Genomic DNA, 27,007 nt, shown 5'->3' with positions numbered 1-27,007 from the left:
GATCAACGCACATTCAGATGTAATACAGTAAGCGCAAATGTGCATGTGAGACACGCTAGAATCAATGAAGTTTTGGTCACGTAATGCATACACTTGCATTTCATACAATCAAATTTTAATTGGATATGAATTGAGCAAGAGTTTTGCTATATTAATTTTAGTATCAATGATATGAAGGGAATGTTTCTGACGCGCTGCCGACCACAAATATGAAGCAAGTGAGAGAGTGAGATTTATATTTAATGCTTTTTCTTTGGTTGAGTCTGAAATCTGAAAACAATCTGAGAGAGAGAAATAATAACATGATTTTGAACATTACTTTGATTGTTAGAATAACACTTTACAATAAAGCAACATTTGTTGCATCAATTGCGCAACTTCAGTGCTATTTTTGTTCTTCAAAATGAAACCTATGTTTCCGGTAGGTTTTTTTTTAGGAGACATTTAGTTTGCACTGTGTTTGCACTGAAAAATTAAGATTTGAATATATTTATAATGCAGTTAGCCTATTTTTTTTTTTTTCTCCAACATCAAAATGTAACCTATGTTCCCTTTAGGTTTTTTGTTACAGTTTGATACAAAGGTATTAACATATGAATCTGTTTTTATTATTATTATTAATAATATATATTTTTTTAATTCACTTATCTTTTGAGGCTGGTTATTTGTCACCTATGGTATCGATTTAGTATCGATACCGAGGTACTACATTCTGGTATCGTACCGAAGCCAAAATTATGGTATCGAGCCATCCCTAGCAGTTTGAACTGAAATGTGTCTTGGCTGTGTGTGTACACAACCACCCTATAAATGATCAAAATTCACCAAGTGTTTAAAAAAAAAAAATCAATAAATCCAAACCCTTTTCTCATAACAAGCCGATCTCAGATTCTTGGCAGAATGATGTAGTTCTGCACAGGCCCCTCCCACAATTGTTGATTGACAGTGGCGTCAGTCTTTGGTTTTATCACAGCTCCGCCCTGAGTGAGCTGTAGACAGTCCGCCATTGTTTCGATGCCAGAGCAGAAGTAGACAAGAATGTCTCCTAAGCGATTGAGGTGTTTTGTTGTTGGATGTAATAATGAACATAGCAATCGTCATTTACTCCCGACATCTGAGCCACTGAAAGACGCAGTGGATTATTTTTGTTTTTGAAGGGAATGTGCCCCCGATCTACCTAAATCTGGGGTCGACAATATAATTGGCCCGGTGGCCCGGACGTACTTTTAAAACCGTCAGGGCCACCAGATCGCTCCAACCACTAGCCCGGTGGGGCCAGTAAAAATAATGCCTCGATTAAAAAAAAGTCTAATTTCACATTAATTACCTGTGGTTCTGTGTTTTGATTTCTGTTAAATCGTCTCGGTAACCACCGCTAACACGTTAGTTTTTCCTAGGGCTGTAAAATCAATTAATCACTTTTAAAATAAAAGTACGTGTTTACATAATATATGTGTACGTACATGTATGTGTGTGTGTATTTATGCACAGTACACACACATTATCTAAACACATACTTTTATACGTTTTAAAATTTATGCCTAAAACTTATTTATCATATGTATCATATTTTTGGTGAGGTGGCAATGGAAATGTTGACAGGGCAAGAAAAAAAATCAACAGCAGAAAAGTCCCTTATTAAAAGTCCCCATTTTGAGCAATACTCCTGTCTCAGTTTAAGACCCTGCCCACAGCCATACAATAACTATTATGGGATTGAGCTGTGATTTAGGGCAGATTACTTCTGATAGCTGCTTGAGCCTGTGTGCTGGCCGTGGCTGGATGGATATGCCAGATGGATGCTGGGATTGGACGGTGGGCTGCGAGACATCACAGTGGATTACTAACGCATATTGCTGTAACCTCTCGCTGGATATCAGACAAGACATAGCGCACACAGGAACACAAGCCTCGTGTGGCATAATGATGTTGAGATTAGGACTGAGAGACAAAGGTTAACAATGCAATGACAAACACAAATGCAAGAAATGTGTTCCCAGAAAGCAACTCTGACAATCACTGTTCAGTGTGTTCTGTCACAGGAAGTCTGTGCGATGAGGAATATCAGAATGTGTGATAGTTTTCCAGCTGAGCGGAAACAGAGGTTCTTTAAGGCCTTGGGGAATGGGTCATCGTGTCAGTGGAAACTCATTGACTCTCATTACTGGGGCTGCTAATAATGGAAAGCGATGCATTCATTTAGTTTCAAGCCTTCCTGAGATGCTGTTTAGATAGAGGGCGGCTGGTCAGGAACTTCCTGCACATAACCTTTGTCCAATCAACTTGCATTTATTCATGAATATACTTGCGAACTTCTCTGCATAATAAACAAACCTGTTTAAACCAGTCTAAGCTTAGCTGATGTCAGCTAGGCCTAATTTCTCATCTTGTCCATCTGAAAAGTTTCCAAAATCCCTTAAAAAGCAACTAAGACCAGAAAAACAGCTTGGTGGTTGGTTTAGGCTGGTATAGATATTTTTTTCAGCAGGGTAACTAGTATACACCCTTTCCACCAGCTGGAACCAGGTGCTAGTTCAGAGCCAGTGCTATAGCTGGTCCTTAGTTGGTTCGACTGGTGAACCCTTTAAGAACCGGTTGCCTTTCCACAGGCTAGAGAGCCAATACAGAGCCAGGTCTTACGTCACAATATGTTTCATGCTTCGGTTCACTAGCGCGGCACAACAGGCTTGTTCGAGGTGCATCAGCGCCATGCAGACCGATCGATCGGCACACAACACACTAAAGCACCGCGAGAGCGATCCAAAAGTCCTATAATGAGCAGTCTGCTTTCCAGTCGCTCCCGCAGCACCCCGATGCCTCGCACCGAATGGTCCACGCAGCGCCGATCCATCCCGAACAAGCCTAAACAAACTTTCAACAATGGCGGACGCTGCATTGCTATTGATGTTCATGGCTTTGCGAACCTACATCGGCATCCAAACACGGCGAATCAAACGTGTTCGCGTTTAGCTGCTATTTCAAATATGGCGGTCCAAGTTTCTGTTTGTCTTGTTGGTCACGGTAACCCCACCTCCAGCCCCTGACGCAAGCGGTTCTTCCTTCTAGTCCAGTAATGTTTTGTTGCTACTTACGAACCGCTTTTCCTGGTTCGGAGCTGGTGCTTTGGATGTCGAAAAACAAAGAACCGGTTTGAAACTAGGCTCTGGCTCTGAACCAGCACTGGAACTGCCTTGGTGGAAAAGGGGTAGTAGTGATCTGTCTCAACCTCTTTTCTCTCCATGATTGATGGACTCTTTTCTCCTTACAGCATGACAACAATTCCCAAAATGTACAAAAATGTTAAGAATTGAAGGGTATGTGAGTCTTTTAATAATAATATAAAATTGCAAATAGTAATACTGTGAAATATTATATTGTAATATACTGATTCGGTGTTAAATTATAATCAATTATTATGGTGTTCAAATATTAATAATGGTTCTTATTAATATGTTGAAAACAAAATAACAGCATTTATTTAAAATAAATCTACTGTAACATTATACATTTATTTACTGTCATTTTTGATAATGTATCTTTGATAAATAAAACTATTAATTTCTTCTCTTTTTTTTTTTTCATACTTACCCCACACTTTTGAATGGTAGTGTTTCACTGCTTCCACAGAAATAAAGCAAAAATTGTTTCCAACATTTGAAATAATATTAACTGTTTCTTGATCACCAAATCAGCATATTAGAAGGATTTCTGAAGGATCATTGAAAACGACAGGAATATGATCAAACTTTAAAATATATGCAAATAGAAAACAGTCATTTTCAATTGCTATAATATTTCACAATATTACATTTTACTGTATTTTTGATCAAATAAATATAGCCTTGGTGAGCATAAGAGAAGTCTTACAAAATAATTATGGCAAACTTTTGACTGGTAGAATAACACAGGAAGTGGAAACTGTGTCATTCAGTCATGGCCAGTGTGTATCGTTTACTTTCGACCCTGCAGCTAGCGAGGAGGATGCTGGATGTCTGGACGGAGAGAGCAACAGATGGACAGAGGATTACATTTTCAAATCCCCCGACTCACTTCAGTGTCAGACACTCACTCACTCTCTACCTTTGGAGCACAACAATTAAACTTAAGGAGTCATATCATGACGTATCATAAATGTTTATTATTTTTTTCCCTCCCAAGGAAGATTTCTTCTGACAATTAAAATTAAACAGTCATTTTTTGCTGTTGGAGTTTAAGCGGATGTTTTGCTATGTTAAATTTACCTGATTTCAAAAGATAAAAATGAAATATGACGGATATGACCAGTTCAAGATAAATGGCAATACAGGGTCTCTTTTCTTATATAAGCCAATCTGCCACAACATTCAAAGACCATTTTTCCTCCCACAATGTGATGCTTCCACCATGGAAAAATCTCTCTTGTTGTTTGATTAACATGAATGACAGACAACTCTACACATTAAGAGCTACATGGATCCAATCTACTGTTACACGTTTTATTTCTCAGCCTTATGCTTTCACTTAAGACTGTTGTTCTTCTCGTTCTTCCTGTAAACCTTGATTGACAGATGTCTCGTCCAGTCAGCGGTGAGTAATCTATTCCCAAACCAATGGCGCTGTCTCAAACTATACCTACCTCTTCCGGTTTGTCTGATTTGTCGTTGTGTTTTCTGACTTGTTATTTTGTTTTTTAGATTTGCATTTGCGTTTGTAATTTGTTATTTTGTTTTCAGAATCGTGATTTGTTTTGCACTTCTCGACCACCGTATTAAATAGCTATTTACAGCCAAAATAAAAAAACACTACCCGGTGACATTGACCAAATCTAAAGCAAAAAATAATAATAATGCCATTTACGTTTCATATTGCAACTGCAGTCTTGCTTGCTATCTAAATTTAATTGGATCACCATAAAAACAATTCACTGTAAAATAATGGCAAGACAACGTTAATGTCCTCACGAGCTGCACACAAAAACCAACAAAACAGCACATCCAGTGTAATCTGATTGACAAACAAATAACTCATATGACTCTGTCCTTTAACTGAATGGATCTGAAAACTCAGAATGTCCCATCCCTTCACTGAACAACTCATTTAGCGGTTAGTAGTGAATCAATCTGACTCACTCAACTAACTACACTTGCAGTGAAGTTTTGTGTATGTAAGGTTAGTGAAGCTTCAATCAATACCATTATGGATTACTTTCTCATAAGACATTAAATAATTAAAGATTTATAAAATAAAACATTAAAACATACACATACAACCAGACAATTCACTCTGTAATTAATCCTGCAAAACTGCTGAAAAACAATAACCGAATGCATTCTCTGCTTGCAATAAATGATTTAAATGCACTAACATCACCTTCATTCCCCCATCAGGGGGTCACAATGAGTTTGCCAGTGAAAGCAGTAGAGATGTAAAACCCAGCCATGCATGCATGCATCATAAATACACATCCATCAACACACAACACAAGTGTACAAAGCTGCCTGTTCAATAACTCTTTTATCTCTTTAGTTAAACATAGCGACCACAGCAGATCAGCAGTCTGTATGGCTGTAATAAAGCCGATCTGATAAATGTCTGCAAACGTGCACAAATTAAATTATTCTGCAAAGCCACAACAAACGTGTCTAGAGATCGGAGCGAACCGGACACACTTAAGTCCACGTGACCCCACACGGCCTTTCTTTGTGTCTGTCTTACGTGGGTGCGTGGAGATCGCTCATTTGTGTGTGTAATGACATTACCATGGAGATGGGCCTTTTGTATGAACAGCAATAAATAAAGACACAAAACCATGATCCTGATGAAAGAGGCGGACGGTGAGTCAGGAAGGCCAGAATGCTTCTTAGGTTAGTGTAAACGCAGTTAATACATGACGGAGGACGATATTTAGAGGATTTCGTCAGCTAAACGACAGTTCTTACTGTACATACAGGTACATCTAAAAAAATTAGAATATCATGAAAAAGTTAAAAAACTTAAGCTTTCATATATTTTAGATTCATTACATGTAAAGTAAAACATTTCAAAAGTTTTTTGTTTTAATTTTGATGATTAGAGCTTACAGCTCATGAAAGTCAAAAATCAGTATCTCAAAATATTAGAATATTTACATTTGAGTTTCAATTAATGACCATCCCTACAGTATAAAACCACAATAATGGAGAAGACTGCTGACTTGCAATGATCCAGAAGACGAACATTGACACACAAAGAGGGTAAGTCACAGAAGATCATTACTGAAAGGTGTGGCTGTTCGCAGAGTGCTGTATCAAAGCATATTAAATGCAAAGTTGACTGGAAGGAAGAATTTGGGTAGGAAAAGGTGCACAAGCAGCAGGGATGACCTCAAGCTTGAGAATACTGTGCATCAAGAGTCACCACGCTCAGACGTCTTCAGTCTTCATGTCACTTCTGAATCAGAAACAACGTAAGAACATATTGTAAATGCTGTTTGTGTGTCCAAGTACTAAAATCCTCCTGTTCCAGTTAAGTTTAAGAAAGGACAATGAGGAAACTACAACACAATCGAAATCATGCAGAAAGATTTCTACGCTTTCTAACTGGTGATCCACAAAGCCAAACTTCAACTGAAAGCACATTTCGTGTGAGTAAAAGGTGTAATTTGTGAAATCTGAGGATACAGTAAGTGTGATGAGAAAAGAGCAGTGACCTTTTAAACCTTAAACCAATGAAATAAAAGCTCTTGTGAGACACGCTGAGGAATTTAATCACAGTCCAGTTCCTGCACAAACATTTACTCTGTCTCTCTGAATAATTGACTTGTTTGGAGATCCTCGGTGAACGGGTTTCTTATGCAAGTGTTTGTATCTGAGTAAATCTGCTCGTCTCCACTGATTCTTTCTGCTTTACTTGCATAACTGTATAAAAATACAAGTTCCTGAGGAAAGAAGGCATTGGGGGTAAAAGGCCTGTATGGTTTCCCTTTAACAAGGAAGGAAATTCAAACATCTTTTACACACTTCAAGCTTCAAACTAAAACTCCTCCACAGAAAATTTAGTCCACATTTGCTACTTTTTTAAGCTGGTTTCATGTGTCTTCTTTTGTCAAACAGCCCAGTCACTGTTTAAATCACATTAGCCTGCACCTCTTCATAGATGAGGACGAGCAGTCAGTGTACGGACCCTGTCCCACCCCCACATTCACTGCACTCAGCCTTCAAGCTATACTGTGTGGACATTAAGCAGAGACACTTTCACCAAAGACAGCAATCAGCAAAGCAAGCATTGCCACTGGAATAGATTGAGTGTAGATAAGAAAGAGAGGAAATGATGGAGATGTTGATCTGCAACTGGCCGGTGACCAAAGATAAAAGGAGTATGTGTCTCTCTGAAGGAGTATGAGAGCACATGACACAAAGCTTTTGATCTGCTTTCCTTCAAGAGGGCCTGATGAGCCAGCGGCATTTACAAAGTACAGCATGTTAATAACTCAACTAAATCACAAATTAAAATATTCAATTAACATTATCGATTAATATTATATCAATAAATTGTATTAAAATTCTATCATAAATGTTAGTGTGTGTGTGTGTGTGTGTGTGTGTGTGTGTGTATATAGATAGATAGATAGATAGATAGATGCCAATATTTTAATTAGTATTTAATAAATTAGTATTTACTTTATATAATTAGTATTTATAAGTGTGTAAATTGTTAATAAAATTATTACATTTTCATTTTACATACATACACTAATGAAGTAAATATATGAATAAATAATAATTACTTAAATACTAATTTAAATGATTTAAGTGAATCTACAGAATTGAATTAAATATATTAAAAGATATAAAGAAAATTCTTTATATTTACATACATATACAATATATATTTACATGATAATATTTTTAATTGTATATACAAATGTGTACGTGTACGTGTATGTACACACACACACACACACACACGCCCACACACACACACATACAGGTGCATCTAAAAAAAATTGAATATAGTGAAAATTAAAAAAAATTATTGCAACTTATCTCAAAAAGTGAAACTTTCATATATTATGGATTCATTACAAGTAATACATTTCAAAAGTTTTTGTTTTAATTTTGATGATTAGAGCTTACAGCTCACGAAAGTCAAAAATCTGTATCTCAAAATACATATTATATTTGAGCTTCATTAAATGACCATACCTACAGTATAAATTTTGGGTATCTCTTGTTCTTTGAAACCACAATAATGGGGAAAATGGCTGACTTGGCAATGGTCCAGAAGACGAACATTGACACACAAAGAGGGTAAGTCACAGAGGGTCATTACTGAAAGGGGTGGCTGTTCACAGAGTGCTGTATCAAAGCATATTAAATGCAAAGTTGACTGGAAGGAAGAAATTGGGTAGGAAAAGGTGCACAAGCAGCAGGGATGACCTCAAGCTTGAGAATACTGTCAAGCAAAGCTGATTCAAACACTTGGGAGAGCTTCACAAGGAGTGGACTGAAGCTGGAGTCAGTGCCTCAAGAGTCACCACGCTCAGACGTCTTCAGGAAAAGGGCTACCAAGCCACTTCTGAATCAGAAACAACGTTAGAAGTATCTTACCTGGGCTAAGGAGAAAAAGAACTGGACTGTTGCTCAGTGGTCTAAAGTCCTCTTTTCAGATAAAAGTAAATTTTGCATTTCATTTGGAAATCAAGGTCTGGAGGAAGAGTGGATGTGTCCCAGAGGAAGAGTGTGACAGTCCCCTCCAAAAGTATTGGAACAGTAAAGACAAAATTGCTCTGTTGGCTGTGGAGTCAAGATATTTACAAATATGAGTAAAAGATGAATATGAGACAAAACTACAGAATGTCACGCTTTATTATTGGGTGATTCAACACATAGATGTTTGACCAGCTAAGAAGTTCAGCACTTTTATTGTTTCATCCCTCTATCTGATGTGAGCATAAGTATTGGGACAGTTGCCTCACAGGTCTTTCTAAGTGATCAGCTGTGTCCTGCTGCATTAATTCTTCAGATATTAAAACCAGGGAATGTGTCGTATCAGTTATATCCATTACTTCTGTATTCTGAATCTTGCATTCGATGATGACACACACAAACCAGGATGAAGATGAGGGAGCTGACTTTGACAGAAAAGCAAGCAATTTGGATGCTAAAAGAAAAGAGGAAGTCAATTAGAGCTCTAGCAAAAACAAAGGGCATGGAGAAATCAAGAGTTTGGAAACCACCAGCGACACCAGCAACCAACAACGACCTGATCGGCTGAGAAAACAACAGTAGTTGATGACAGACAAATCATAAAAGCTGTGAAAATGAATCCTAAAAGACATGTCTGTAAAATCACCAACAACTTCCAGAAAGCTGGGGTGATGCTCTGACAATCTACTGTCCTCAGGAGACTTTGACACAGAATTACAGATGCTACACAGCAAGATGCAAACCCCTGACCAGCACCAAAAATAGAAAGGCAAGACTAGAGTTTGCAAAAAAGCACAAAGGTGAGCCAGAAGAGTTTTGGAACTGTGTTTATGGACCGATGAGACAAAGATGAACCTTTATCTAAGTGATGGGAAAGCAAAACTGTGGAGAAAAAAAGGGAACTGCAATGATCCCAAACATACAGCCTCATCTGTAAAGCATGGTGGAGGTGGTGTCATGGCATGGGCATGTATGGCTCTCTGGAACAGGCCCTCTCAACTTTACTGATGACTTAATGTATGATGACAGTAGCAGAATTAATTTGGAAGGGTACAAAACCATCTTTCCTACCAATATTCAAGAAAATGCCACCAGATTCATTGGGAAGTGCTTCATATTGCATCAGAACAATGACCCAGAACACCCTGCCAGTTCAGTCAAGGAATTTATAAGAGCAAAGAAATGGAAAGTCTTAGATTGCCCAAGTCAATCTCCAGATTTAAATCTGATTGAACATGAATTTCACCAGCTGAAGAGGAGAGTACAGGCAGAAACTCCCCAAAACAAGCAACAATTGGAATTGGCTGCATTAAAGGCTGGGAAAGGCATTTCAAAGGATAAGACCAAGAGTCTGGTGATGTCTATGGGTCACAGACTCACTGCTGTGATTGTGTGCAAGGGATCTGCAACTAAATAATAGCTTTTAATCTTTTATATCTGTCTTATGTTCAACTGTCCCAATACTTATTCTCACATCAATGAGTGGGATGAACTCTAAAAGTGCTGTTCTTTTTATTTGGTAAAACATGTATGTGTTGAAACGGCTAATAATAAAATATGACATTCTGTAGTTTTGTCTCATATTCATCTTTTAATCATATTTGCAAATGTCTTGACTCCACAGCCAACAGAGCAATTTTGTCTTTACTGTTCCAATACTTTTGGAGCGCACCTTGTGTGTATACACACACACACACACATACATATACATATGTATATATACATATTTATGCATGCACTGTTTATTTATACACACACACACATAAATATATACACTATTTAAAATATTATAAAACAAATATTGTCATATTATATGCAATATTAAAATATTATACACTATATTTATAATTTCCTATCATAAATTTAGTATTTTTTTAACAAGTTTCACCTATACGTTTTTGCAAAAGTCATATTTATTCTTTATTTCCCTTATTTGCTACTAAATTGTCTTTAATAATGTTCTGATTAACGGCAACACCAAATGTTTTTTTTTTCATATTAAATAACTATTATACCAAACAATAATTTTAGAAATCTATGTTTATTGTTGCACTGTCCTGTTTGTGCTGCAAAGCTGTATTACATCACGACTCCAAACAGCTGCTTCCCTCAAACCACATCAAGCAAACCTCCAGTGACACCAAACTTCAGCCTGCTTGATCTTGACAGCATCACTTCATTTAAATAAAGTGTATACTATTCCACGGCAAACATCTCAGAGAAAGAAAATAAGATGCTTACAGTTTAAAAAATGGCTCTCGCGGCTGAACTTTTAAAGAAACAAAACACCTGCTGAGTCTGACTGCATGGAGTTAGAAAACACATTTCAAACAGCACTCACCTCTCACGCAGAGGAGAGACATGGTAACCGAAGTTTTTCCTCTTGGTTAAATCCTGTCACTCTAATAAGTTCTCAGCTGTCCGGTGACATTTCAAACGATGTCATAAGTTAGTTCCTCCCTATGAGCGCACTACTGAGGGCAGACGATGCGCCGCGTCCTGACTCACAGAATAAGAGGCGGGGCTTGCAGGGATTTTAATGACGTTAGAATTGCTGGACTGTTGACCAATAGGCGAGCTAATGGGTGTGGCTTATGCCTGTCAGGTGAAGGAACAGGTGTGACGCTGGATAAAAACAGTCAAATCTATTCGTTCTCTGTTTCTAAAGGAAGTTGCCACCAAGTCTTGCTCTATTGCTTATTGGTGCAATTTTGTTAATAATCTTAAATAGGAAAGTGTTTGGTTATTACCTCAAAGGTTTTTTTCTCTTTCAAATTAACAGATACATTATATCCCGTCAAACATTTTTTTCTGAAAATTTATTAATGTGCTTATTTTAGTCAAGTTTCACATTCATAAGTGTAAGTTTTCTAACAAAAAGTCCTTAAAAGAAAGGTTTATAAAGAATTGGAAAACTATTATTGTACTATTCAACATAGTAAAAATAGAAAGGCAATTAAAACTGTCCACTTGTGTTCTATTTTCAAAATCCTTGAGTGCTATAAAGGTCCTGCATGTCTGTGATTGTACTTCTCTCTTTTTTCACCTTCTTCTTCTTCTGTTTTCTTTCTTCATGAGGTAGAATTGTTTCTACCTCACATTGCTGCTATTTAAATACCCTGTACAACTTTTTGCTCATTCCTCTTATTACTGTTTAAGTCAACAACATACTGACCTGCACATTTATATTGATATTTTTTATCTTTTTATTTTATTCTTTTATTTTTTCTACTTTTCTTTTTCTTAATATTTGTATACTTTATAATTGCACTGTCCTTGGAGCGGACCTGACCTGAGATAATAACAAAAAAAGTAAACTTGGATAAATATTTTGGCATTGTTCATTTATATTTTGGTGTGACAGCAATGTATCAATAAAAATATTGGGCCTCATTATTCTATTATTCAAGACCTCTCTCAGTTTTATGAGAAAACTTCACTGAATATTCTAAAGATGATAGAAAGTTATTTTAATTTAAATTATTAATTTGACCAAATTTCACATTCATAATTGTAGTTTACTTACAAAACCTCCAAATTTATGGGTTTGTTGACTGAAGTAAGGCTGTGCGTTGACAGTATTAGAGATTCTGGATGAAAAACAAGTTTTAAAAGTCTGTGAGCTCTTTAACTTTAAGACGTAAAAGTTTGTGATTTCAAAAAAACAACCATTATTTGATATATTTTTTTATATACCTGAATGTACCCTCATTCTAATTTTATATTATTACACCTGGCACTTTTTATTTATTTGTTTTTGTAGTTGTTTACCTTCTTTGTTCTTTTTTTCTGTTTTATTGTTTGTAAATGTTATTCAATATTCTATGAGATGGACGTATGGACAAAAAAAAATGAAAAACAAAGTCAAAGACTAATAAAGTGAATATTTCTGTTACCTTGCTGTTGTGCAAATTAATTAATTTGTGAGTTTTGTCATGTGAGACTTTGACCCACAACGTAAAACCAATTAAAATACATGAATTTATGAAATAATTTTTTATTTTTATTTTCACATCTTTTTATTTTAACTTGCATTTTAATGCATTATTTTGACAAATCTCCATTGTTACTGAAGAGCACTGACTAAACACAATTTGTTATTTTAATATTAGGCTATTATTATATAGTATACTATTTTTATTTATAGATATTTCAAAGTAGATTTTTCTAGATATTTCATTTTCAAGTTTTAGCAAATTAACACTTTTGTTATTTTTTATTTGTAAAAAATATTTATTTTAGCTTTATTTATTTATTTTCGGTTCTAGTTTTAGTGGTACTTCAACTTAAAAAAATGTAATTTTGTACACAAGTTTCGTCAAATCATTATATTTTCTTTTCTTTTAGCCTAATTTCAATTATGAAATTTGAGCCCACATTGCACATTCAACAAACTATAATTTCTACTGACTTACGCAAAACTATTTGATGCAGTACTATAGGATTTATGAAAATGTAGTACTTATAATTTTTGTAACAATTTTATCATTTTCTTGTAATATTTCACACTCGCTTTCAGAAACTGGTGTTTGATGTGTAACTAACCCGGAACTATATAATGAAAGCATTTGTTTCCCTCTCAGACCCGGATGTTTGTCACTGACGCACGCTTGTGATGTTGTAACTTGATTTCCGCAGCTGTAAGAGGGTCACGTTTGTAGTGCAAACTCGAGAAGTAATTGATTTGTTACAGTCATCTTTTAGCCTCTGTTTTGATAAAGGCTGAACATGCTCAGGACGGTGGTGTGTCGGGCAGGAAGTGGTCTTTTAAAGGTAACGCACGTGCGCGATGTTGCTCTGAGGACTTGATACTTCAGTTGAATGCTGTCACATTTAATTTATTAAAATTCACTTCGAAATCAAAGACATATAATTTTTTTGATACGTTAAAGATAATTTAAATAACAATTAAGTTATTAATTAATTAAATAAATTAAAGTCACAATAATGTGATTTTCTTTGAGTACATGTGACGATTGTAACATCAGCTATTTGTTTAATCAGGCTTCCATCCCAGAACTTCAACCTTTGTTAAAAGCCTTACATGAATGGTGAATGTTTGTATAAAACTTTTAGAATGACGTTTTTGCCATTGTAGAGACACAGTGGAATTTATTTTGATTGACAGCACCAAAAAAAAAAAAAAACAAGTTGTACTAGTTTCTGGTACAACTAACCGAAACTAATCCTTTAAGGGTGTTTAAGTCAAATCTGAAATCAAAAATGATCAAAAATTTTATTGTGAATGATTCTTGCATTAACTTGCCTCACTTCTGAACTGAATTTCGCTTTTTAACAAAAACTAAAATCATATAAAACTTTTTTTTTTTTACTTGTATTACTTGAAATAAGACATTAACTGAAATAATAGAATTGAAATTAATTGTTACAATTAAAGTAAAAAAAAAAAAGTTGATTTCAGTTAGTTGCCAAAGCAATATTTCTTATTTTCATTTAGATTAAGTTGAAGTACTAAAATCAAACTAAATCAACTAAAACTAAATACCAAAATGTAGACGACAAAAAAAAAAGTACTAGAAGAATGGGTTGTGTGACATTTACACTACACAGTGCTCAAAGACTATAAAATGCATTTTGATACTAAATATGTGTATTAAATTGTGTTTTTTGTATAATGTGTAATTGTTGTATTGGTTTAAACATTTTTTATTACTCTTATTAATTGTTACGTCTTCATAAATAAAGAATACAATTATTTAATAAGATTCAAATAATAATTGTTGGACAAAATGTGTGTGTATCTACTTGTTTATGCTACATTGTGGGGACAATAATAGGAGGATTACACAAGGATAGTAAAACCTGAAATTTTTGACATTGTGGGGTGGTCCCCACGAGGGAAAAAATGATTAAAAATAGTAAATGATGTTTATCTGAAAGTGTAACAATGCAAACAGGTTTTCTGTAAGGGGTAGGTTTAGGTTTAGGTTTAGGGTTAGTGGATAACAACTATTGTTTTGTCAGTATAAAAGTAATAGAAGTCTATGGAAAGTCCCAACAATTCACAGAAACAGAAAGTGTGTGAGTGGGATGGGGGGTGCATGTAATTTACTTCTTTTCTATACTACATCGCATCCTGTCTCTTCTGTGTGCAGCACTCACGGCAAACCGTGCCTGCATTGTGGGGGACCCAAGCTCAGCAGCGATGGGCTTCCAGCATCCCTATGAACACTGTGGTTCTGTTCGTACCCCAGCAGGAAGCTTGGGTAGTGGAGAGGATGGGCCGTTTCCACCGAATCCTGGAACCAGTGAATTACCCTTACGAATATCTTCAATGTGTTCAAATCATTTCCAGCCATTAAAATAACAAATTTTTTGTTTCCTGCAGGGTCTAAACTTCTTAATTCCCATCTTGGACCGAATTAAATATGTTCAAAGCCTCAAAGAGATAGTGGTAGATGTGCCAGAGCAGTCAGCAGTTTCCCTCGGTAAGTCGCAGGCGTTGTGATCTTTATCCGCTCCTACTTTCATGGATTGTTTTAGATGAAACCAATATGTTGTTTTGCTTTTAGACAATGTGACATTGCAGATAGATGGAGTTTTATATCTCAGGATACTCGACCCGTTTAAGGTAAGTACTTTTCTGCTTTCTGCCAGTATTTCTTTAGGCTTTTCCTCCCCTCACAGTGTGCTTTTGTTCTCCTCTGAAGGCCAGTTATGGAGTGGAGGACCCAGAATATGCCGTTACCCAGCTGGCACAGACCACCATGAGATCAGAGCTGGGAAAACTGACTCTGGACAAAGTGTTTAGGGTGTGAATGCCAGACAGTCTCTCGGTGACTTACACAATATCTTATTCACCATTCATTAGTGTGCTTAAGGATCATATTTGCTGTTTGACAGGAAAGAGAGTCCCTGAATTCCAATATTGTCCATTCAATAAACCAGGCAGCAGATGATTGGGGGATTCGATGTCTCCGATACGAGATCAAAGACATTCACGTTCCTCCACGAGTAAAAGAGTCTATGCAAATGCAGGTATGATGATTTGTTTTCAACTTCATCTGACAGACTACAGTGATCTCCTCTCAGTTATGTGACTGATAAAACATGAATCACGGTCAGGTGGAGGCCGAGCGGAAGAAGAGAGCCACTGTTCTGGAGTCAGAGGGGACGAGGGAGTCGGCCATCAATGTGGCCGAGGGTCGTAAACAGGCTCAGATTCTGGCGTCTGAGGGACAGAAGGCCGAACAGATTAACAAAGCTGCTGGTGAGTATTTTTAGGTTTTTTTACTTAACATCTGGGGTTTTGATTAATGTTTGTAGTAGAAAAAAAATTGTTTTTTTTGTAGTTTTTTTTTTTATTTGTACCAAAATTGTAAATGATTTATGTAATAACTTGCCTCACTTCTGAACCGCATTTCTTTTTTTGGCTTAAGTCTCATTAACTTAAAATACAAAACATTTTAAATTTAAATAAAGTAAAAATATATATTTCCGCTAGTTGTCAAGGCATCACTTCTCATTTTATTCTGTTCTTCTGATTTTAAGTTGAGGTACTAAAAAAACTATATAGACATAAAAAAAATAATAATAAAATGACAAAAAAGCAAAACAAAAGGAATACATCTTTAACTAAAATTAAAATTGAAAAAAAAAGAAGCTAATTCATAATATTAACAAAAATATATTCCAAAAAAGGCCTTGTGGACTATTGGTTTGATGATTTACAGCTTGTTGTTAATGTTGTTTTACATTAATGTTAAAATGTTTACACTGGATATCCAGTTTCACTTGGAAATGTGTCCGATAGCAAATAAAATGGGTTGGGAATGCTGTTTCTTGTTGTTCTTAATAATAATAACAATCTTACTTTAAAATTATTACTGATTATATTTTACTATTAAGTGAATAGAAGTAATAAAAATACACAACAAATATAATAAACAAAAATAATTGCTTGTTTATATTGTTGTTTTGATTGTAAAATTGTATAATAATTATATCATATGTAATAAATTGTATAATGGTTATTTTTGTATAATGTTCGTATAAATATTATAATAATTAAGGATATCAAAATCATTATTATTATTGCATTTATTCCAAAATAAATATTTACTTATTATTTATTATAATTATTTATGTTCATAATTGTATTAATGTTGAAATATTCATTATGCCCACCAGCATATTAATGATATTGTTTCACCCTGTACAGGTGAAGCGAATGCTGTTTTGGCGAAAGCTGAGGCAAGGGCCAAAGCTATCCGGCTGCTGTCCGAGGCGCTCACTCAGCAGGTAGATCTGATTCACCTTATGAAGAACCCAGATCACACTTATACATCATCACACTATATATAAGCAGAGAGGAATCAATCGTGTGTAAACTGATCAAATATTAAACCTGAGATGAGCATAGTGAGTTCCGGCTGTTTTACATTATCAAGGCATCTTATTGACCTTTCATAACTGTATCTGTACAGAATGGAAACGCTGCAGCATCTTTTACTGTGGCCGAACAATACGTCTCTGCTTTCTCCAACCTGGCCAAGGAATCCAACACCATCTTACTGCCTTCCAACACAGGAGACATGAGCGGCATGGTCACTCAGGTATGGCTTCATTCATATATTGCACATAATATTTCCTAATAATAACACTCATGTCCCTAGTTAACATGTATACCTCACTGTTCTCTACCGTCTTCAGGCCATGGCGATTTATGGGAGTTTATCAAAGACCAAGATCACAGCAGACCGCAAGACCACTGAGAATAACGAGATGGCTTTGGAAGGAAACACTGTGTCTGAAACTGAAACTGAAACTGGACATAAATGATTTAAGTCTCATTCTGGGATAAAAGACAAACTGTTGATACCAGAAAGATTCTGATTGTAGAGGACTGATGCGAGAAAACTAAAATGATAAAATCCCTGAAGCACTATGGTGTAACTACACAAAGATTTTATAGTGTGTTTTTTTGTTTATTATAATAAATGTGGAATATTTCGTTTTTCCTGATAATCACTGACCCAGTTTTTTGTATGAAAGTTCTTTCAACATTATTCAAAGGTTTCTCCTATTCATATTTTCATTAGTGAAAATATTTAACACTATTAATATTCATGCAATCCAAATTAATCGCAAATGAATGAATGAATTGTTCAACTGCAGAACATAAGTAAATGCTGTATGGCTATAAACAGTTTTTTCCAAAACGCATGTATTTTGAGAGAGTTAAGTGATGTACGAAGAAGGCTCACACAGAGGTCACTTAGATTCAAGTAGATTTATGTTGGTCAGTGTGGTAAATTCTTGCATCAATTAAAAGAAATGCCTGGATTTTGGCTGTGTAAATTCACCGAACAACACTGACCATGCCTTTACACAATAGAGATTAGATATTTTATAACGCAAGTGTAGAGTTATTTTCTGCGTTTTAAAAGTGCACTACAGAAAACTTGCCAAAAAAATGCTGTTTACAATTCAGAGGTATCCTTTATATGATTCAAAGTAGAGTGATGATTGCAAAATAAAATATAAAATGGTGACCAAGATTATTTATGCTGTAGACAGAGCTTAACTTGTTTTAAACCTGAATGTTACTTTAATTTCATCTAGTCTGTATGAAATATAAAGTTGTGTGGTATATTAATAATAAATCTAAAAAGTAAAACCCTTTCTTGCAAGAATTATGACATATAGGCCCGGTTTCACAGACAGGGTTTAAACTAAGCCAGGATTAGGCCATAGTTCAATTAGGACATTTAAGTAATTTTTATAAATGTACTTAGAAAAAAGAACATTACTGGTGTGCATCCTGAGGCAAAACAAAGGCACTGTTATATTTTAAGAGCAATCAGATCAAGTTTATTTCAGTTGAAACAGCTCAGATTTAGATTTTAGTCTAGGAATAGGCTTAAGACTTGTCTGTGAAACCGGGGGATAGACTCAGGCCATAAACAGTTTTAAGAGGGGTATGCTAGACAGAATTACGGGACCCTTCCATTTTTTTTTATAATAATATATGTGTACCACAAATATAGCCTACATGTTGAAGCATGCAAAGATTAAAAAATAAAATGCATGAAAACAATTGAGAAAAATTTAAAATATTCGGACATTTATTTTGAATTCACATGGATTATATGTGGTATACTTTGCGGTTAGTAAGGAGTTTAGTGTTATCAACAGTTGTTGATAGCGATTTATCATGTTGATTATGGGACTGTCTCGTGGAGAGAACGAGGAGGAAGGAGGTGACTGAACAGGGTTAGTCCCGGTTCACCACTGACACCCACCGACTACACGGCGGCGCTCCAACCTCATCCTGAAGAGATGACTCAAGACGCATGTCCGTGTCGCTGAGGCAGGCGAGCGGGAGAGAAACGAGACCGGAAGAGAGAAGAAAGAATTAAAGCATACAAAAGAGGAGGTTTGCCTCTTTTTTTTTACTCTTGTTTCTCTCCACCCAAATCTACCAGAGTGAGGTGGGCCAGGACACTGATGCTGCCCCGTCCCCATCCTCCCTGTTTCTCTCACTACTGCCCAAGTATTGCTTCTTTTCTCAGCTGCCTTGGGATCTTTGGGCCGCTTCAGAAACACCAGGGAAGGCTGCCATAAACAAACTACTACTAAAAAACCTGAGGGCCCAGAGAGGTGCCTGTCTTGACAATACTAGGATGCCCATTTCACAGCTTTGCTGGTCCCAGAGGTTTCTCACACTGCTGCTTCAAAGGTTCCTGCACTGTGAATACCAAACTAAAGATTGCAGATATGCTGCTCCATAACCTGCTGAGGTCGAGTAACAGGCAGCTCCTGTTTCAAAGCTTTCGAGAGGTTCCTGACATGAGTCATGACTGAACCGGGGGTCAAACAGATACTTGTCATCTCCTCTCGTGATGGTGCAGAGATTCGTGCTGAAGAAGTTCCAGCCAAGGCCGCCCCTGTGTTTCCCGTAGTAGCTTCTGTCAGAGTTGGTGTCTAAGCTGCTCTAGTCCCAGAGCTGCTCTCTCAAGATCCCTGCTCCCAGAGGATCCTGCTAAAGCTGCTCTGGTCCAAGAGGATCCTCTCACAAGTACGTCTTTGGGAGATGTGTGTGTAGGCTACTTCTAACATGTTTGGTTGGTAAAATAAATGTTGTAAATTCAAATCAGAGCGTCTTCCGTGTCTGGAATGGATGTATTCTTGAGTCTATAAGGTAACAATACGAGAGTTTAACAGAATTACCAGCCCGAGCCCGTCTTTTTCCCAAATCAGATTATACTGTTTCAGTTATTAAAATAGTTCAGTTTTGTATGTAATGGTAAAGTACGGAGCCCCTAAGAGCTCATGGTGGTGGAAAGATTTCGGGGTGGGAGGAAAAAATATTTTTCAAATCTTTTGCGTTCCCTCGCAAAGATGTTTGTGTTCCCTCGCAAAACTTTGCATTCTCTAGAGGTGTAAAAAAGTCGGGGGCCAGGCCGAAATGCATCGTCGGGCCCTTAGAATCGTCCTAACCCCCACCCACGGCACCCCTGCTACTTATACTACATTGAATGGGTTAAATAGAATTGTATTACTAAAAAGAGACTAAAATACAATTTGAATTGACTAAAACTAGACTAAATGTCATCAGTTTTTGTCGACTAAAACTAGACGAAAGTAGTCATGGATAATTCTGACTAAAATAAGAATAAAATTCTCAGACTTTTAGTTGACTGAAACTTGACTAGACTAAAAAGAGTATGAATGTGACTAAAACGAATAAAAACTAAAATGACAGCTTCAAACAAAGACTAGACTAAAACTAAAATTAAAACAGGCCGCCAAAAACAACACTAGCCCTTTACTGAAGCCCACAGGGGTGCCATGAACAGGTGGGTATACAAGATTTATACACAATTATTAATACAAGACATTTAATTACACATTAAAAAACAAAACTTTTATTGCAATTGTAAACCGGTTTTGATCTTCAATCAACAAAATTCTCATTCTTAAGTACTGTCAATATCAAGACTGCATTTGACAAGTTATTAAACAACATCCATTTGTTCTTATAAAAGCACTCTTCATTCATTTCTTAACACTGTTCCTCCTTGTTACAAAAAATTTAAATATGTTCCTTTCCAGGAAGGCAACATTTACAAGTAAACCATTGATCAGAAAGGCTCATTTGCATGAAGATTAGAGTCAGAACGTTAGAAACATATCAAGCCCCAGCCCATGTGTCAGTAGTATTAATACTTGTAGTTTGCCAGGACTGTGATTGTCTGTGCAACTGGGAAAGATATTTTTATAGATTTTTGTTTAACTTTTAGTTGACATTTTTCATAAGAATTTGGGGGAGAATGTCATCAAAATATATATTCATAAAACTTGACTTTGGTCAGCTGAAGGAAAATCAAAACTTCTTTTAAACTAAAGACACTTTAAGGGACCAAGAATGATTAACATTATACTAAATGCACATTTGCAGGAAGAATAAAAGAATTCTAAAGTTTCTTAGCACATGCATGAAAGTTATATAGCTCACTGAAGCTGCATTCAAGTTAGAGGACTGAGCAGGTGAACCAGACTGATTTAAGACTGGATCTCAAATCTGTGGAAACCTGGCAAATGATAGTGCCCGCCAAACACACACTCAAGAAGCTATAGTAATCAATATCATTTCTTTGTTGAGAGAGAGAGAGCTGTGTCTAGTGCTAATCACAGAGTTCCTTCATACAGTATATAATGACAAGCAGTGAACTGTATATCCACACTCTATCACATAAACGGCCACTACTACTGTGAAATTTTACTGTGCATCTAGGCTTGCTCTTCCTAAAATGCTCCTGAAGGATACAAGAGTGAATCTCATTAAACCTGTCTAGAACAATCCAGGTCATCACACAAAACATTGTAAATATCATGCACGGTTGTATTTGTTGTACAGTTTTTAATCTATGCCATTTTTAATTTAAGTAATTGTATTACAGTATATCTGCTTAATAAAGTAATAAGGTAAAAATATAATGAAAATCATCACTGAGAATAACATGCACACAAATGTCCTGGCGCAACAATTCAGATGGTAATGAGAATGAAAAACGTGCTTGTGATTTTACAGCACGTTCTTGACAGATTTCATGAGATTCACCCACAAACATTAATATAGACAGACTGTAAGATCAAATAATTGTTTTCTCTATGGCTTGGCAGTTTGTGAAACTTGCTGTTTTACCCGTAAGTATGAAATGAACATTTACAAATTCAGCTTTTAGCAATCTAAAATAAAAAAAAATACAAATATATGTTAAATATGGTATGTTTATCTGATATAGTGTATAATCATTTGATGAAGTGTTATCTTAGTATTATACACTATTATAGTAATTATTAATTTTGAAAATTTCAGTTTTCATGTTAATGCTTGTTTTAGTCATTTTTTGTATTTTTTACATTTCTATTTAGCATTTATTTCTATTTATTAGAATTTTAGTATATTTGTTTATTTATAAGTTCAGCTTTATTTCAATTAAGGAAACTTATTTTTGATAATTGTAAGTGATTCTACTTTAAAAACCAGGCCAAAATTTGTAGGGGACAACGTAATAGAGTTTATTGTCAGTCAAAACTCTTTTATAGCTATAAATGATTAATTATTCAATTACTTTGTATCCCATCTCTCATTTCAGTAATGATAATTGTGGATGTGCTTATTTGTAATAACCAAATGTAATAACCTAAGAAATTCATTTTAAAAATATACAGCACAGGTCTGCCTTTCAAAAACCCAATCTCTCATCTCCATACAAGATTGTATTGTTTATGAACCTAAAGTAGTTCCGCAGTGCTCCTCTGTCAAAGTTCACCTTTGAGTCTGGTGTGCAGGTCCTCTTGGTCGATTTTGGCCATCTGCTCGTACCAGCGGTGGTGGGCAAGCAAAGCCAGATTACGGGCAGAAATGGCACTCATCTCCATGGCACTGGCTGCCCACTCCACGGCGTTGAGGTAGTAGAGGCGATCATGGAGGATGAAGGGAGGCGTCCTGCGGTGCGGTGGGCTGTAGGAGGGGTACGCGAGCCATGGCTTCACCGACACCGAGTCCCAGGAAAGGAAGATTTGCTGCAGATTCTTCTCAGAAAGTGGCTGGGAGGAGAAGATCTTCCATACTTTGCGATGGCTGGCAGGCTTGCAGGAGTAACCCTTGGGAATCTTCACAGGGTTCAGAGAGCTCAGGCTGTGGATCTCAGAGGCTTTGTTGTCCAGTGTGAGGACGTCAGAAAAAAAGAAGTTTTCTGGCTTCTCTGTGGTGCCCAGATAGGACACATTGAGCAGACCGTGGACCAGTGTGGCCACCATTTGGCGGTAGCGGCCAGGGAAGTGGGTTGGAATGGGTGGAGAAAAGCCTGAAAAGTTGATGTCAGACATGCCCTGGTGGAGAGGTGTGGCAACTACAACTATGTCGTACATGGAATGGGCGGCACCAGACTCACCAACGTAGTTCACTTCGTAGAAATTTGCAGCGGAACCTGAAAGGCAACAAGAAAAAGGATATATATGACTGTCTGGGGTTGGCAAGAAATCCATTTACTGACCCCAAACTTGTTGGCAGCGCACATAATATATAAAAAGATTCTCTATAATGTTCAAAGTGGACTGTACCAGTTTTGGATGGTCTCATCTTCATGGAGATGGCTGTCACACGAGCTGGAATAAGTTCAGCTTTGCTGTGGTACAGAAGCCCAGAACAAACCATCTTATTCCCTCCATCCACTGCCCACAATCCTGAGTCGGCTCCTGCTAGTGCAACAGCACCTACAAATACAATATGTCATATTCACACACTTCTGTATCTAATAAAGCAGTTCTCCCCAACGGATTTTGTGGGAGGGCCATTTTACACTTGTAGTGATGCAAAACATATTTGCAACAGATCAAATTTGTGGTACAAAACTAACTGCAACAATGCCTGATAAATTATTGCAGTTAATGTTTTCAATGGCAATGGCAAATAATAGAGTGCACAATTGAGAAAAGGAGAAAAATCTTTTTAAAAAACTAGTTTAAAACACGTTGCAACTTTAAAAAAATATATTCTATGCATTAATGCTGGTTTAATTCTGAAAAACCTGATGCAGAAACAAATGTAAAGGTAATGACTCTAAAATGTCAATTGGTGTAAGTAAAATATAATTACATATTTTCCTCAAATAATTGTGAATGTACATATCTTGATCATTATTTTTTTTTTATGTTTTTACATTTTTCAAGGTAAAAATAACTTTTTTGGAAATATCATAAATCACTAATTTATAAATATTAGGTTTTCCAAGGGTCGCACCACATGACATCTTACAACCTAAACTTATCTTGCCTTGTCATAAAAAACTCAAGTTATCTGATATTTTAAGACACTTACTGACACTGACAAACAGTGATAAGATAATTGCACATTAGTTGCACCAGATGATTTTGATTTGGCGCACATAAAAAAAAAAAAAAGAATCAAATACTATAAATATATTAATACTAGTTTCATTGCTTATTCGCCCTGAGAAATAATAATAATGAAAATTATGCAAGGCTATTTTTCCCTACTGGAACATAATTTGTAATGCGTTTTTTAAATAAATTAATAAATTCAGTCATTTCACCAATCCACTTGTTATCAATGAGGAATTGTTATTATATATAATACAAGCATACCCACAAATCCATTGATTCGGACACTTTGGCCGTAGTTGACTCTTGTGATGGGTGTTACGACGTCATTGAGAAAGACCTGAGAGAAGCCCTCAGCCAGCATGGCCTCCTCCAGCGTCTGATTGACCAGAGTGAGGAAACCGTCTCCACCCATAGCATGAAGAAGCTTCTCCACGCTGGAGAACGAGTAGCCAAACTGCTGGTACTGATATATCCTACAGAGAGGAGAGAAATGGACAATAAAATGACTTTAATATTAACTGGTTATGCTCAGTCTATTCACCACTAGAAAAAAATAATGGTAACACAACAGACAAACCTCATAAACTTGTCCAGTATGCCCTCCACCCACATATGCATTCGAATGAAGTTGAATCCATATCTCCACAGCATGCGAATGAAGTTCACTATGAACCAGTCGCTCTCTTCGAAGGTCAGCTCCTTCCCGTCAAATATCGCCAGTTTAGAAGGTACATCAGCACGAGGAGACAGACCTGATCAAAGAGTATGACATGTGCAAGGTTATACCAAAAGTATCCAGTTCTGCATTTTAGAGAAGAACATCATAAGGAAAGCTTGAGAGGGAAGTGCATACTGACCGAGTCTGTCCAGAAAGTGCTTCATGTGCAGGTTGAGGGGGTGAATAATGGATCCTCCCGTCTCATACTCATGTCCACCAATGTTTTCAGTGGCCAGACGCCCTCCAACAGTCCCAGCCTCAAACACTTCGATCTTCACTGCCGGTCCAAACTCTTGTCTCAAGAAAAACGCTGCTGCCGTGCCTCCAATACCACCGCCAATTATTGCTGAAGAAGAAATGCATATTTAGCCTATCAGATCCCACTAAACACAACCCTATACTTGATACATTCATTTCTAAGACCTCTACATTTCCAAGAAGAGCAAAACTGTTGCACACAAACTACTACATGGCTTCTGTAATCTGATTTATCATTTTTATACTTTTTTAGCAAGTAAAAGGCCTTTTACTTCCTCCATTAGCTTCATATTTTATGTGTGTTTAAAGATGAACACTTACTGGAGTGAAGCAATTTAGGTTTACTTCACTATCCACCAATCACTTTTAGTAATATAGAGTTCATTTGTGAATTCATCAGGCTTTTGAGGAATATTTATTTGTTCATCTCTCAATCTTCATTGTATTGCTTTATAAGTTTTGCCCACGCAATAAAACACTATAGAGCTTTTACCTCCATATTTTCACTATATCATACTATATGAGTCATAAAAGCCTGAAATATCAAATACGATACTCAACACGAAACACATAAGCAATCCTTTTTTCTTCTATATTTTGTGTAAAGTTTTAATAAACATTTTTTTTTATTATTATCAGCATTATTTCATATGTCAGGCTTTACAGGAATTAAAGTCTTACAATTCTTACACAACAAATGATTCGTGTGAACTTTACCATACCAATTTTCTTTGGTGCCTCTCTGACTTCAGGTGCAGAGGCAAAACCCCTGCGTCCAACCTGACAAAGCCCAAAGAAGAGGACAGCCTTCACCGACAAGTGTCTCAGAGCCATTCTAGGGATTCAGTGTTTCACAATATTAACATCTGAAAAACAAACGGCAGGAAAATTTAGCTACATGAGATCAGATTTTCATATGAAAAAGTTGGCTGTTTGTTCACGGTCTAAAGAAATGTCAGACAAATCATGCAGCTTGCTATCAGATTCATATTTTATTATCTGGTCTATAACACGTTAGAGCTGAGAAAACCATAAAGATGTTTGCATGGGTGTGACTCATACCTTTAAAAACAACGATTCAGCGATTCTTAGTCCGTGACATACAAATTAAAACAGCCTTTTTAGTTTGTTTCTCATTGTTATTTACATAACACTGTCTGTATTTGTTTATGAGTATTAATAAAAAAAACAAAAAAATACATTTTGACTCCAACACGAACAACAATGAGTACACACGTGTCTGCTGTACACAACATTCATGACATAAAGCTACTATTTTATTTATTTTACTGTTTATTGCCAGAAATTGAGAGTATTTATACATTAAATTAACCACGATTCATTTTGTGATTTCTATTTATTTCCTTAAATAAAAACAAATAAATTTGAGAATTTTGTATTACATTAGAGTAAAGTTATTTTAGTATTTTGATAAAAATGTATGGATTTAAAATATTTGAAGTCATGCAGGAAGTGCACTGAGGCCACCTCAAGAACCTCAAAAACGTTCAAATATGTACATATTGCAGATTGTTTTATGATTTAAGCTCATAAACACAAAGTCGTTTAGAATTGTATATTTTTATTTTACATAAGACAATAATAAATTAATTGCATCTTTCGGCAGATTCAACTGTGAAAGCGTCGTTTTGGGCTCCGTCTGTTTGAAGAAATCCAATCAGTCTGATATTGTGAAATGTAATAAAAATGCATATTTTTAATTAATGGCATTGATAATAACTACTGTAGCCAGAGAGATCAAAGTCACAAGTTTGCTGTTAAACTTTTCAGTCAGACTCTCATACAGACTGAGTCATGCAAGTCACGTTCAAATTTGCACAGCTGTAAAAACGATGTATCTCACCTGTTTAAAGAAGTTAAAGTAAAGTGTAAAGGTAATAAAGGGCATAAAACAGGAGCGTGAAATCCAGCAGCCGCAGATTCGTCCTTTGGATGAAGTACGGAAGCGGAAACAGCAGGACGCGCT

General features: G+C 36.1%; 2 protein-coding genes across 2 annotated transcripts; one reads left to right on the top strand and one right to left on the bottom strand.

Moving 5' to 3' along the window:
* The first annotated feature begins 13,219 nt into the window (after positions 1-13,219).
* LOC306864563 (stomatin-like protein 2, mitochondrial) lies at positions 13,220-18,295 on the top strand. The gene is made up of 10 exons (XM_079408660.1): positions 13,220-13,439; positions 14,783-14,935; positions 15,016-15,115; positions 15,200-15,258; positions 15,338-15,439; positions 15,531-15,665; positions 15,753-15,897; positions 16,849-16,928; positions 17,114-17,242; positions 17,340-18,295. The coding sequence occupies exons 1-10, from the start codon at positions 13,395-13,397 to the stop codon at positions 17,466-17,468; spliced, it is 1,077 nt and encodes a 358-aa protein (XP_079264786.1). The 5' UTR covers positions 13,220-13,394; the 3' UTR covers positions 17,469-18,295.
* A 2,237-nt stretch (positions 18,296-20,532) lies between these two features.
* LOC306864496 (prenylcysteine oxidase 1-like) lies at positions 20,533-26,994 on the bottom strand. Its single transcript, XM_079408538.1, has 7 exons — positions 26,885-26,994; positions 25,743-25,886; positions 24,902-25,108; positions 24,622-24,796; positions 24,306-24,517; positions 23,262-23,414; positions 20,533-23,128 (listed from the first exon to the last, which is right to left on the bottom strand). The coding sequence occupies exons 2-7, from the start codon at positions 25,852-25,854 to the stop codon at positions 22,458-22,460; spliced, it is 1,530 nt and encodes a 509-aa protein (XP_079264664.1). The 5' UTR covers positions 25,855-25,886; positions 26,885-26,994; the 3' UTR covers positions 20,533-22,457.
* Positions 26,995-27,007: the final 13 nt, after the last annotated feature.

Source organism: Barbus barbus (genome assembly GCF_936440315.1).
Source record: "Barbus barbus genome assembly, chromosome: 45".
NCBI lineage: Eukaryota > Metazoa > Chordata > Actinopteri > Cypriniformes > Cyprinidae > Barbus > Barbus barbus.
The sequence above is the reverse complement of the archived record's forward strand: the minus strand, read 5'-3'. Positions and strand labels throughout refer to the sequence as shown.

Coding starts and splice junctions, on each gene's coding strand:
- LOC306864563 (XM_079408660.1), top strand. CDS start 13,395: ATGCTCAGGACGGTGGTGTGTCGGGCAGGAAGTGGTCTTTTAAAG. Junction 15,116..15,199: donor GCAGTCAGCAGTTTCCCTCG/GTAAGTCGCAGG, acceptor TTTTGCTTTTAG/ACAATGTGACATTGCAGATA. Junction 15,666..15,752: donor AAGAGTCTATGCAAATGCAG/GTATGATGATTT, acceptor AATCACGGTCAG/GTGGAGGCCGAGCGGAAGAA.
- LOC306864496 (XM_079408538.1), bottom strand. CDS start 25,854: ATGGCTCTGAGACACTTGTCGGTGAAGGCTGTCCTCTTCTTTGGGCTT. Junction 24,797..24,901: donor GCACTTTCTGGACAGACTCG/GTCAGTATGCAC, acceptor CTCTTTGATCAG/GTCTGTCTCCTCGTGCTGAT. Junction 24,518..24,621: donor ATACTGGACAAGTTTATGAG/GTTTGTCTGTTG, acceptor TCCTCTCTGTAG/GATATATCAGTACCAGCAGT.